At 40.6% G+C, this 14,822-nt stretch overlaps 1 protein-coding gene across 1 annotated transcript in view; it reads left to right on the top strand.

The window, feature by feature from the left end:
- LOC121503776 (coiled-coil domain-containing protein 134-like) overlaps positions 1-14,822 on the top strand; it is a 30,033-nt gene that overhangs the window by 4,580 nt on the left and 10,631 nt on the right. The window contains exons 2-3 of the mRNA XM_041778327.1: positions 10,257-10,390; positions 13,520-13,641. Coding sequence (XP_041634261.1) covers positions 10,288-10,390; positions 13,520-13,641 — 225 coding nt within the window. The 5' untranslated portion in view covers positions 10,257-10,287. The remainder of the gene's footprint in view (positions 1-10,256; positions 10,391-13,519; positions 13,642-14,822) is intronic.

Here is a 14,822-nt window from a genome sequence, read left to right as displayed (position 1 = left end):
GGCACATAGATGCTGTGTTTGTGCTTTATCTGTCAATGGTTTCATTTCTCCTCAAGCAGCACGCCTTAATGTTTATGGGCACATTTTAGTGTGCCAGAGTTATTCAGTCCTGTAGCCACAGTGTGATGCTGAAGCAGAAAATGAGTGAATGTGACACCCACAGTTTCCTAAAATGATCCTCTGGTGGCAGTAAGGCTGACAGAACTTCTAATACTTCTTAGTATCACCTGTTGTGAAATGAAAGCATGCTGTAATCATTCTGACCTGTGGAGAGAGCTGCATGCTGGGTTTGAAACTAACTGAGGTGTGAAATAATCAACCACGCAATGTTCAATTTCTCTAATGCTCAAAAGACAAAAGATAATAAAAGAGGATGTATTAAAGCCCACAGTTTTTATCTGCTAGAGGGCTCTCAGTCCAAACTGTAGCAGAACATGATGTTAGGGGTAGTGATCTTCCTCTTTGCTACTCACCCCCTGATGAAAACAGACCGTCGTCAAGACAAATGAGGCAGGGGTGTGGGAGATGAGCGACAAAAAAAACAGTTCAGGGCAGAGAATAATCATGATCTATCGCAAATAAGCCGCATAAAACATAAACGAGATACAGCAACAGAACAGAAGCTTCCAGAAGTGCATCACGCCTCCTTAGGTTGCATCTTTGACTTCCACTGCAATAAGCATCTTTTGTCTGTCATGGCAGCTCCCACCAAAACAAGACAATCATTAAAATAATGGATTTTTCTGGCTTTGAAAACAGTTGGAAATATTCTCAATAATCAAGGCACTCAATTAAGTAATGTATGTGTGACATGGGAGTTGTCATTTTTTAATAAATATAGACATTTTAGGGCAAAAAAATTCAACATATTGCATCGTCAATAGCATCTAAACTAAGGTTGACATTTTTGATAGTTAATTTGTGGTTTGAAAAGACGCAGTCTCCATCACTTCCTGCTTTCCAATTTGGCCACAACCCCTTTTGGGGGAAAACAAGCCCTCTGATTGAATGGCGGTAGATGAGGAAACAGCAGTAGCAGAGCGATTAAAAGACATTTTGTTGTGTTTTGTACCTTAAACCAGTGGTTCCCAACCTTTTTTCCTTTGAATCCTCCCTATTTGTATCTAAGATAACTTAAGCCACCCAGGGCCAACAACAAAATAAAGGTGATACTCTGGGGTGACCATTAAAATACATTTTTGTTCTTTTTTGTGTAAATCCAAACAAAGTAGCCCTAAACACAATTTATTTTACCCCAAAACTATTTAATTAATTATTTATAACCGTTATACCATGATTTCTGTTAATATGTGCAAATCGAGTTTTAGCAACCTCAGGGCAGACAGAGCCTTGCAACCCCCCTGAGGTCTCTGAAGCCCCAGTAAGGGGGTCCCAGACGCCAGGTTGGGAACCAAGGCCTTAAACAATTAAAAAGCCGTAATTTAAGGCTTATTTTTGATTCTCAAATGAGGAAAGAGCTCTCAGTGTTTTGGCTAAAACTAGAGAGGAGTAAATGGGCAAATCTTGGACCGGTGCTGTGTTTTTACTGACTTCAAACTAGCGATCACTCAGTGACAACAGGAGCTGTAGTCAGTCTGCCTGTTAACAGCTTTTTCACATATTCACTTACTTAATAACCACATTTTAGTGTCAAGATTCAACACATAGGGTCCGTGATATTGGTTTTTGGCATCTTAAGTCACAAGATGGGACTGGTTGTTCAGTTTTACTAGTAGCATCTGAACAATCGTACATCTGTAGTTTTGTTTATTTCATATCGTTACCATGCAAGCATTTTTTCATAAATGTCCGAGATTATATATTTATTTCTATAACCGTTTAACCGTACGGTTTTTATATTTTGAGCTTTTAAATCTTTCTTATTAACTGCTGTTTATTTTTATGGAATGTTTTCTCCTAGAAAGGGGAGGGGCTGGCATCATTTGGGCAAAGCACCTGAATGGGTTGCTCTCATTAATTATCCATCCATCCACTTTCTATACCGCTTATTCCATTGGGGGTTGCGGGGGCAGGAGCCTATCCACACAGACAACCAAGCAAGTTCACACTTACACCTACAGCCAATTTAGAGTCACCAATTAACCTAACGAGCATGTCTTAGGTGGTGGGAGGAAACTGGAGTACCCGAAGAGAACACATGCACAGGGAAAACATGCATACTCACACACGCATGCACATGCACAGAAAGGCCCTAACGCACTTACCTCTGCGCCGCCATGCAGCCCTCTTATCAATTATGTTATTATTAATAGAAATGAAAATAGGATATAATACAAAATGATACCCTAAATATGATGCAGTTGACCTCAGATTTATCTGACAATGATAACTTGAGATATTTTTTCATTCCATCTCTGTTATCTTAATCGTCAATAGAATGACAAAGTACCAATGCTTTACAGAATCTGCCGATCTTTGGTCTTATTTTTTATAAACAAAATGAGAGGTTACTGTCTTAATTTCACAAACATGGTTGCAACATTACAGTATGAAAACACTGCAAACATATTTGTACATTTAAGATGGCGCCAAAGAGTTTGGATTGCAATTTTTGCCAATTAAAACAAGAAATTACCTAGCACTGGTTGTGTAGGACTTCTGTTTTTGTTACTAAGGTATAAAACAGGTGTTCTACAGTAGTTCTGGTATTGTGGCTGCCCTATTGGTTCATATCTTTTGATACTCTTATAATTCTTAAAAGCACGTTTGGAAATGATACAGCCTGCTGTTTAAGTGATGGAGAGTAACAAGGGGTATCAAAGCTTTAAAAACTGCAGAAATTGCCCTTTATTGTGTCCCCAGAACTCCATTTTTTGTAACTGTTATCAGTCAGGATTCACCAGAAACATACAAAACGATGAAAAATTGTTATTGTTGCAACCTTAAAAGTTAATATCTATCGATTCTAGCCTAAACTGGGTATTTAAGACTTTTAGTGTAATTGCCATTGTGTCAGAGTAAGTATTGGTATTGTTTGATTTTCATTAGTATTATATTGAAGTTTAAAATGCTAGAATAGTGGCAGCCCTAATTAGCGCTGTCTTCCTAAAGGTAATGGATGCGCTTAGACTTCTTTCTTCTACATTACACATGATTGATTGTCTCTTAATGTCCCTCCAACGCAGCGTCTTAGAGTCTCAGCACTCTGCCCTGTTGCAAAGGAACATTAGCAGCTTCTGAATGTGTGTATCGACTGCTTTAAACCGTCCCGGTGGTGCTAACCTGCTCACACATAAGTATCTGTCAGAGCGACATGGCTGCTCGGAAGCACACAGGAGCATCAAATAACCTGACAGGAGGCTGCCACAGGAGAGACAAAGCCCCTTTTTCCTGGCTGTTATCGAGAAATATTGTGGCTTTCATGCAGCACTTAAGGATATTTAGTGCAGCGTTTCTCAGAAAGCTGGGAAGCTTCCCAAAAGATGTTCTCAGAATGCACAAATTGACCTTAATCGAATATTGTCTTCACTCAGCCGTCTACAGGAACACTTGTTTTCTGCTGACTCTGTAAGAAAAAAGTTCTGTCATAGTTTTGCTTTTAAAATCTGTGACCACAGCGAGCAGCTCATAAAGCTGAAAGACAGAGGAGCCTGTCAGCTTTCATTTTCAGCTCCTGTCCTCCTTTATTGTCAGGTCCGGAGTAATATCTTCACATTTACTTTAAAGTTGGACTCTGTGGACAGCCGCCCTGCTGCTTTAAAGGCAAAGCTGCTGTGAATCAAGAGGGAGGTTTAGTGTGAAATGGAGCTATCAGCATTAACGCATTTAATTGTGATGAGATTAAGATAAATAAAACTAATGCATAATCTTCCTGCTCATACTGTCAGGATACTCCACGATCCCTCACACATTCTCCACTCTGTGTTTGAGTGGCTACCATCAGGCCGCAGACTGCATTGTCCAGGCTGCAAGACTCAAAGAAGGAGAGCTACCTTCATCCTCACAGCAGTCTAGCTCCTAAACTCTAACCCATCTGTACTACAGCATCATATTGATGCTTTCTCCCATTATAGACAGTTGTCCTCTTGCACTGACTGCACATAGCACTTTAGAGCTGAGTGTCTTTTGGCACTACCTCCCATTCCTTTTATTTATTTCTTGGTATCTGCACATGTTCTGTTTTAAATGTTGAGTGCCTGTCCATGCTGCTGCTCTCAGTGCCTTTTAATTGCCCTTCAGGGACAAATAAAGTGTTTTGAATTAAATTGAATTGAATTGATAGCAAGTAATTTTCTTTGTGGTAAAGCTGAGGCTGCAACTTTTGATTTACCAGAAGTTCCTTATTTCAGTAACCCCAAAAGATGCACTGTATATATGAGTATGATATTGGTATCAGCAGATAGGAAAATTCCTGCAGCTCTTAATATGTCTGAGGTGTTTGAGGCGGTACCAACAGACCTACATCAGTGGAAGTCTTTCCCTTTGTTCATCCTCATGTCTTTTGTTTCAGGACTGCAGTTTCAGGTCTGAACTATCAAATATCAACAAAAATTCAATGATGTGCTTCCCTATAAATTGCTTTTATCTTAATGGCCTGTGTCCATACTAGGGCTGGGCAATTAATCAAAATTTAGATAAAACTGAATATGTCCCACTGCAAGTTACCAGTCACAAATGGTGCAATATTTCTTTTAACCTGGAATTAATTTCAAAATACCAGTTCATTGTATGCTTTAAGGTAGAGAGCGTGTTTATATGAGGCTCTACACATCATGCAAACATTTACGTGGTAATTTTTTCCAGAATAAATTGCAAAAAGTTCCACTCTCCTTATTGACAGCTTTAATTAAATATCCCAAATATTGTGTTTGTTTTAACAACATTTTTATCCCTTGTTTGTTGAAAGCTACATAAGATGAGGACTTTGAAGATAATTGCATATAAAATTGCAATCGCAATATGGTGGGAGAATGCAATTAGATAGGGCTGGGTATTGTTGAGAACCTCACGATCCAATTCGATTTCGATTCTTTAGGTTGCGATTCGATTCGATCTTGATTTAAATGTTTAAATGTCGATTCAGTAAGAAGTAGAAATACACAAATAACCTGCTGACAGTTTTTAAATAATTATTTTCATGCCCATGTGAACATATGTGGTAGGTCACCTCACATTTTTGAGCAATAAAACATCTGAAAATAAAAATTTGCAAAATAATAACTTATTTGTGCATATGGAGTTCAAAAGTAAAAAACATGACAGTTCTGTATAAACACTGAAAAAGTAAAGTGCATGTGAACTTAGATATTTTTTTCCTCTTGGAAATTGTGGTAAACCTCACATAACATGGTTATGGTTGGTTGTTGTTTGGTTAAGTGCGGCCTCCGTCCATACAACGTGAATCACACGCACATTGACCCCCACTGGCCAGGAGGTGAATCGATTCAGAGGATTTGCTGAATCAATATTGAATTGTGGGGGGGGGTAATTACAATGCCTCGATTAATCGATATTTTTACCCACCCCTACAATTAGATTATTTACACATTTTTAGCACTGCCAGTGCTTTTTTTTTTTCTAAACCAGTGTGGTCCATCGTTCCGAGCGCTCGGCACCCTGGGCAGAAAAGGCGCCTTTAGCATCAGCTGTTTTTGTCACCACTCTTAAAGCGCTCTCAGACGAAAACTATTCAACTTTAGTAACAGCGCTGTGCTCATCAATATCACTTCTCCCTCACTGAACAATCAAATCAAATCAAGTCTGCAGCTGCTGCCTATGTCAGGACAGGATTCCTGCAGGTCCTCTGTGTGATATTTCATTGAATTACGGGAATGTGAAGCACATAGAGATATTTTGAAACATTGTAGTTTATACTGAAGAAAGTGGGATTCATTCATTATAAAATAGCAACAAGGAACACTGGTGAAGCGCTCTGAAAACAAGGTTGTCAGTAGGGATGCATGATATTAGATTTTTGGCGATATCCAATATGCCAGTATTTACAGATTCATTTTAGCCGATACCAACAGAGATACCAATATTTAAATATGTTTTTCAGACCTAAACTTCAGTCCTTTGAACACAATTTAAGGTTTGAGGATTAAAAAAGGAACTAACCTTTTTTTCTTAAAACAGACTTAAAGGTTTAAAGAATGAATAAAGAACAAGATCTAAACTTACAGCCTAAAATTTATGAGTATGTATGGCCAAATCTTACAGTCAATACTGATATTCACGGCCAAAATATCGGATGTAAATATCAGCAGAAAGACACTGTATATAATTCGGCCACTGGAGGGCTCTCAACCTAAACAGTAACACAATATGACGTGCAGACCAGCACTCATGTTTCATGAAGTTTAACAAAAATAGCACATCATAAAGCAGAAACAAACATTCTGTTTTCATTCATCAATTTCTTGTAATGTGGGAGAAATGCACCTAAATATGCATTTCCTTATCACTTCCAAGCAGTCCAAACATGTGACATAGGAATGTTCATTTTTTTATCTACATATTGTATCTTTAACGACAAAAAGGAACCTTTCATTGAAAGTGTCTCAGCTTGATTATTTACTTTGGCTGGTTTACTTGCTGAAACTGTCACTGATGGCAGTGAGTCATTTTATACATGCACCCCTGCATATTACTTAATGTATTAGTGTTGAAAAGAGAGGCACTGGTGTGTGGGTTGAACATCTGTGTCGGCTTTTATCGGCCTTGTTGACAAACATTGGCACATCTGTAGATAATCTGGCATGACCAGATGTCAGGAACAGATTTTTGTCTGTTGTGAAAACCTATGGGGCTTTTCCATTACAGCTTTTGGCTGCGCTGATTTGCTTTTCCATCACCAGTTTGACCGAGTCGCACTCAAAGCAGTTCGCTGGGTGGGATTTGTTGGAGGGGATTTACCCCTTCAGCTCCTGACAACCCCCCTCCATGATAATTTTTCCCCCTACAGGCAAAAGGGCGATATGTTTTATCCCTGCCTCTGCTCCAGCTGTCTATAACTCTCTTACAGTGGTGGGCTAATATCAGTGCTCACTGTACGACTTGAACATGCATGACACAGGACCAAAACTCAAGATTTTTGTGCTTATACTACGGTCCGAAAGTTGCGCATGATTTCTCACACTGACGAGTGAGATCACGAAGGACCAGGCACAGGATTACAACTTTTTCTGCACCTACTAATAACAAAAGTTTGACCCTTTCCCCTTGTGATAGACAAATAAATTCTAGACTTTTTAAAAATAAAATGCTGGAGATGTTTGAAACATTCAGCCCATGCCAAAGTCTGTCTTTAATTTATTAACTGGCGCTTGTAAAGCATGCCGTTCTCACTGCCTAATCGTGTTCATTTTCTGCTCTCTAGAGACCCACAGATCAATGATCAGAAGACTGTTCTTTGACTTATTTGCAGGAAAATTCTCTCCTTTTGATGATAAGCCTGAATTATTGTTTGTTTATTGATCGCAGACAGAGAGAGAGAGAATGTGAAAAGAGCAGCATGCAGCGCTGTCAGCCCACAGTTTGATTATTGCTTTAAGACAACTCAAATCAGATCCCCTGCCGCACTGGGCTGCCGTGCCAAGTCAGGCTGAGCCGCGCCATGTAATGGAAAAGCCCTACTAGCATAATTTTGGCTTCTAGTTCATCTAAGTGCTGAAACAGAACAGTTTCTTTTAATTCAGAAAGACTGGCCTGTTGGATAAACTGGTATATTTTGTGGTCAAATATGAGAGGAATTTTTTTTCCCCACAGTAATTCTTTGGGCTTTTGCGTTTATTTGATTGGACAGCTCAAGAGACACTGGACATGTGGGGAGAGAGCAAGTGGGGGACGACGTGCACCAAACATGCACCAGGATCAGGCAAACCAGTCCTGGGAGGTGTAGCCTGAACTGAACTAAACCAACGCCCACTAAGTCTTATTTTCTGTCTGTATCGTTATCAGCTGTGATTCTTGGAGAAAGCAACTTGACGTCAACTCCTGAAAACTAAAACTGCTGTCATGATAACCGAAGATCACTGAACATCAGTGAGTCATTTTGTACATGCCCTCCTGCTTATTTATTAATGTATAACAGTGTTAATTAGGGATGCACTTGTTCAACATCTGTATCGGCTTATATCAGCCCTGTTTACAGACATCAGCAAATAATGGGATGTGAACAGATGTTAGCAGATTTATTTGTTTTGCTGTTTCAAACATCTGTATTAGTACCGGCCCTGATTTTCACAATCCATGCATTTCTGGTGTTAATGGCTGTATTTGACAGAATAAGCACTATTTCCTACCTGTGAGTCATGGTTTCAGACAGCACTGGTACTGCAGTTCAGCACTTTATAAACTTGTAAATCTATCACAGTGGTTCTCAAATGGTGTAGCCAAGTCTTGGTGTGCCGTAGGAATTTGTATAGCCAGCATAATTACTGTAACTCACAATAAGTGAAGCTCAGTCAGGACCACTTTGTCAAGAAACACACGTGATTTGCCGTCATAAATACTAACAGTTGTAAATGTACTCTTATTGCTGTTATTCATATGTGGCTGTTCTAAAAAGGAGGAGCTGGGGTGGAGGAGGGTTGTAAACAGTTGCTTGCAGAGGGATCATTGAGGCATAACCATGTTAGAGCAGTTTAAATACGGCAGCATGAATGCGATTAGCCAATAGCATGCTTAAATGCAAATCGGCTGGCTGTCAGCTGATACAGGCTTGCGTGAGATCAGCTGGGCTCAATTATATAGCAGTGTTGAACTCCGTGGCCTGCCTGAACAAACACTACACATTCATTTTCCTGTAACATGTTTTAAATTGGCAATTTTGCATATATATGGATTTGATGTGCCCTGAAATTTTGGCTTGATCTTTGGTTGAAAACCAATCCATATACAGTCTTTAATGCACTGGTTCAGTATCAAACCCATGCACTGTTTGGTGTATGTCTTCCCCCACTCTCTCCTCATACTTCCTGCCTCTAAAATCAAAAAATGATAAGAAATTAAATCATAAAATACATCTGTGAATCAAAACACTGACAAGCATTGCTTCAGAGTGTCAACACGGACCCTAAAAATTAGTTTTTCTAAATTCTTTAATGGTTTGACAGCCCTTGTGTGAATCAATCTTTGCTGTAACGTGTTATCAACCCTTTGAAAAGGATGGTGCAGCACATCTCCCAGCGCATGCTCTCCCTTCTGATTTGCATGAGATGCTTAAGGAGTCTCATTCAGTTGAAATTAACTTTCACACTCTGATACATTTGCCCACTTTCAGTCCTTCAGACTCCAAATTTGGCAGACGCTGGTAGAGATTACTTCTGTCAGCTGCAAAATAAACTCCCCGCTGCTCGGACTCGTGCTCCTCCTCTTCTTTTTTGCCCTCCTCTGTTTGCATCCTCTAGTTTTAACTACGTCTAAACAAAGGTGGATGAAATATTCACTAGGAAAGCTTCTATCCTTCCCTTTCCAAAAGCATAACCTCCCTCTCATCCTCTTCCTGTTTCTCATATCTTGTCTTGTGCCCTGCAGCCCTAAGTGATCCCTCTGCATTCCTCTGCTGCGATCATTGATGGAGCTTAATTCTGCATGAATTATCTGAATTATGTCTTGCAGCATTGTCCTCTCCCTCTCCTGTTACTTGTGTTTTCTGCTAATGCTTACTTAAAAATTTGGCTTTCATCAAATTTTCATTTGAATAGGTTTTATTTTTAGCTCTTGTATTTATCTTCTCTCTTACATCGCTCCCTCTCTAATGTATGAAAAGCCTCTGAGCAAAGTTGCAACCGGATGAATATGATGAGGATGACGATAAGTTTTGATAGAGAGAGCAGGTGGACAGAAGAGGAGTCTGAATCAGAGGCTGTAAGTGTTCCCGTGGTGATAATGCAACTGGCAGACATCAGATGTGTCATATAAAAGGAACATAAGGGGCTCCTCTTTAAATGCTGGCACTCCTTTACGGTTACATATTGACCGTTTACGCACGGCATGCTGTTCTATTTTTGAATCCATTCATATCACAGCAGAAAGAGAGAGAGAATGAGCCGTCTGGAGGAAGGAATAAAAGTTCTTTGAATAAGAAAAGCACTCCACTGATAGCTCATTGTTTTTAGATGAAAGTGAAATCTTCAAAATCAAAAGGAGAAATTTTCAGCGTGAGAGTCACAGCAAGAAACTTCATGCTGTTTCCTCATCTGTAGCCTTAAATGGACTGAAATAGCACATCTCATCTGCTGACATTTTGATGCTTGACAAGCTGAAGTGAATGTCATCTCTTGTCTTCTCAGGTGTGTGCCTCTCTGCCGACCCCTGCTGACCATGCAGAGCGTCTGTGCGGTGGTGCTGGCCCTCGCTGCTGCTGCCCTCAGCTCTGCAGACTCGGAGACGCACAGACCAAGACATGACTCCAACCTGGAGATCTGTATCCTTCTTTAAACGCTGGACGGGGAGGTGTCTGAGTTAGTGCTGTAAAATGCAGGATTAATGCATTTTGTTGCTTTCTTGTCTTCTTTTCCAGGATTTAAGTCAAAATTAGAAAGCATAAACACATCACATTTTAACAACCAATCAAGTTTTCTCACATCAGGGTGCTGCAGTGTGTCAGGATTTTGACGAGCGATTTTATGAAGTAAAAACTCTCGTAGATTCTCATATCTAGAGAGCAAAAGAAAATGGGACTCAGTTTCCACTTCTACCACTTCAGCTACATCAACCCACTTCAAAAAGTGAGCAAAGCTCCACTTACCCAGGGAGAATTATTTACTTTGCTCCATGGAAATACACTTTTGTTGATTCTGTCCTCTTGACATTCTGATTGATACAGAAGAGAAACATCCATCCATCTTCTTCCACTTAATCCGGGGCCGGGTCTCAGTGGTAGCAGGCTTAGCAACTCAGCTCAGACTCAGCGACATTTTCTAGCTCTTCCTGGGGGATTCTGAGGCGTTCCCAGGCCAGATGAGATATGTAATCCCTCCAGCGGATCCTGGATCTACCCCAGGGTATCCTCCTACTTGGACGCGCCAGAAAAACCTCCACAGGGAGGCGATCAGGAGGCATCCTGATCAGATGCCTGATCAACCTCAACTAGCTCCTTTTGAAACGAAGGAGCATAGGCTCTATCTCGATCTCCCTCTGGATGTCTGAGTTCCTCACCCTATCTCAAAGGCTGAGCCCAGACACCCTCCTGAGGAATCTTCTTACAACCATTTGAACCCATGATCTTATTCTTTCAGTCATTACCCAGAGCTCATGACCATGGGGGGGGGGGTTGGGACCAATACATTGAGAGCGTTGCCTTTTAGTTCCCTCTTCACCACAATGGTCTGCTACAACGTCTGCAGTGCTGCCAATGCTGAACCAATCCCACGCTACCATGGCCTTGGACTTGGAGGTGCTGACCCTTAATCCTGACCCTTCACACTCAGCTACTGGGGAAGTCTGTCAGAGAAACAGACAGTTTTATATAAAGATTTAAAAGTAACATTTTCGTCTCTTTTTGACAGAAAAAGAGTGCAGCAGAGATAATTCTGTCTATAATACATGATTTAGAAATCGAGCAGGAGCTTTATGCACTTTTTAGTTAGAGACAAGATGATACCCAATGTTGGGTGCATGCATACTTGATAGGACATTACATCTTACCTTTCCAACATAGTAATAACAGGGGGCACCTGGTCAGTGCCTCTCTGTGTGGAGCTAGCATGTTCTCCTTGTACATCCATGGGTTCTCTCCAGCTTTCCCCCACAGTCCCAAGACATGCTTGTTAGGTTAATTGGTGACTCCAAATTGCTGTGGGTGAGAATGTGAAGCTACCTGCTTGATTGTCTCTACATGTCAGCCCTGCGATTGAGAGGCGACCAGTCCAGGGTGTATCCCTGCCTCTAACGCAGTGAAAGCCAACTTGTAGCTCCTCCTTGGACAGGAAAAGCGGTGTAAAACAGTCTTAATTATGACATAAAAAGTCGAAGTCATGACACTGAAATTCATAAATGAGATGAAAATCATCATTATTTCTGTTGTTTTTTAATCTATTGCCATTCTAACCTTAAAAACAGATTGATGCGCCCATTTCTGTGTTTCTCACTGGCGAATCCAACTTGCAAAGCTCCTTTCTGAGTTGTGACGTAAGCAAGCTAAAGCACCAGTTTTATCAGAACTTGACAACATTTCAATCAAAGAACAGCAGTGAGTTGCTTTCTTTTCAAAAACGACAAAAGTTGTGTACTGACATGTCTACAGTTGCCATGCTTCGCATCATGCAGCTATCTATGAAGTTTATTCATCAGTAGCGGTGCACCTCGGTTTGGGGATACGACGTCATGTGTTTTCTTGCTCTGATTGGCTCATAAAGATGTGACAGACAGAATGTTCATCCAATCACCCTCCGAGTTTTTTTTTTTTCAAAGGCTCTGCCCTTTTTGAAGGTTTTCCAGATGGATGTGTGAAACAAATCCATCTGGCGTGTCAGGTTAGTCAGCATCTACCAGGAGGTTTAAGAGCCCTTCATGCTTCATCTGCTGAGGAGCTTTATGAAGATACTGATTTCCTTTTCCAGCACCTGCCCACAATAAAGCAAAAACTACCAGAATCTGGTTTTCTAACATATTACTGTGCTTGATGGGTTGACCAACTGGTCTGACCTGAACCCTGTAGAGAATCTCTTGGGAAATGTCAAGAGGAAGGTGAGACATCAGACTCAACAATGCAGATGAGCTGAAGGCTGCTATCAGAGCAACCTGGGCTTCATAACACGCCAATAGTGCCACGGACTGATCGGCTCTGTTGCACTGGTGCAGTAGTTTGTGCAGAAGGAGCACCAAGTAACTACTGGGTTCATAAATGAGCATTATTTCCAGAAGATCAACATTTCTGTTTATATATTTTACTTTGTATGAGATGAATCTAAGAATATCTGGAAGTTGCAGAGCAATTGATGTTTCAAAGTGTGTAGGAACAAAACACAGATCCCACATTTGACCTCTTTACTCCTCTCTAGTTTCAGCAATGCAACACCGTTCAATCACATTGGTGCTGTTGTTTTCCAATCTACCACCATTCAGTTGTGAGGCTTGTTTTCTGGAGTGTGAAGTGATGTTGGACTGCTCTTATCAAGTTGTTTGGCTTCTCATAAAGCTGCATCTGTGAAAATGCCTCCTGCAAATAGACATAGCAACTGAAATGGCACTGTCTAAGCTGCATAAATATCACAGGAATGAAATGGGGCTTATTGGTCTAATATAGACTGTGTGTAGGAGTTTACCTGCACTTGTGTTGATTAAGAGGAATGAACCAATACTTTGTGTCGAGGACTTTTATTTTTTGCCATTATAACCCAACAGGTGTCGTTTGATTTTACTAGAATCAGTAGAAACAAGTTTAAATGCTTGCATTGTTACAGCCCTGCATGTATGCATGTCATCGAGTGAATTAATGCGTGCTCAGGAGCACATGTGCATGCTGTTACTGAAACAGATGGTTGAATGTTTTAACATGTGTGCACATTATGTCCATGTGGCGAGCATGTTCCCTCCTGACCTCATGTATCAGACAAACGTCTGTTTGAGACGAAGAGGAAAGATCAGCTGAATGCACTGAAGAATCTGGTGGAGCTGAACGACATCAACCAGCAGTACAAAATCATCGACATCATGCTCAAAGGGCTCTTTAAGGTACTGTCTCTCTCTCTGTGTCAACCTTTCACGTCATAGCTCTCAAAGTCCGTGGGCAGCAGACAAGGACACAACTAAAAAAAAAAAAAAAAAACCTGACAGTTCTTTCTTAGCGCTCAACCTTTCCTCACTCCCTGCAGGTTTGCAGCTCTGCTGAGAATCAAAAGCTTTAAATCCACTGATCACATTCATCAGCGTGTTTCTCCACATTCACTCAGAGGAGAATTCAGACTCGCACTCCTCTCTGAGCCGCGTGTACAGCTTCAGCTTCCCCAAGGATAGTTATCTATGCATCTGCGTGCCTCTCAAGGACGACCAGCACAGTCAACCTTCAGCTAAAATACATTGTCAGCATTTCCACAGCATGTGTGTTTGCGAGATAGTCCTTAACAGTCCCCTGCCTGTTTCTCCTCCATACTCTCCATACAGAGACTGAATTAACTCTCATCTGTTTGTGCTTATCTCGTCTGTATTTGTCCACTTCCTCCCCAGTTATTTTTATTATCTAAACTGCTTTCTCCAAAACCTGAGGAGCTTTCTGTGAACTTTAAAGTTGTTTGGCTGTTTCACTGCATCCCTCAGATCTCAGCCAAGGCGAGGCAAGCTTATTTATAATGCTCCGTTCATACTTAGAGCAAGTCAGAGGGCTTAATAGAGTGGAAAAACTGAGTATTAAGAGCATTAAAAGAAATGTGAAATTAAGCCAAAATAAGAGAGGGGAATACAAAATACTGCTCTGGAAACATTTGAGACTAAGTTTCTTTTCCACTGGTTCTGCTGTTTAGAGCAGGGGTTCTCAACGTCAGGGTCCTGAGACACTGAGGGGGTCTCCAGGTGCCCCCCCCCCAAAAAAAATCATAATATTTTTTAAATTACACTTTTGCCACTACACCAGTTTAGCCAAATTTTAACCTGTTATCCTCACTTTTTCCCACCAATGTTTCCCATTTTAACACATTTTTGCCACTTAAAACCCATTTTTGTCAATTCAAAACCCTTTCCACCACTTTTTTTCTGCCTATTTTTGCCACTTCCAAACCAATTATTGCCACTTTAGGTCTAATGTTGCCTCTTTTGGCAGATTATTGCCACTTTTAACAACTTTTTATGCCCATTTAACCTCTTTTCACAATTTGATATGCCCATTTTTGCTAGTTTAACTTATTTTTGCCAATTTCTGA

The sequence above is a fragment of the Cheilinus undulatus genome, linkage group 21 (genome assembly GCF_018320785.1).
Source record: "Cheilinus undulatus linkage group 21, ASM1832078v1, whole genome shotgun sequence".
Lineage (NCBI taxonomy): Eukaryota > Metazoa > Chordata > Actinopteri > Labriformes > Labridae > Cheilinus > Cheilinus undulatus.
This window is presented reverse-complemented; position numbering and strand designations above follow the sequence as displayed.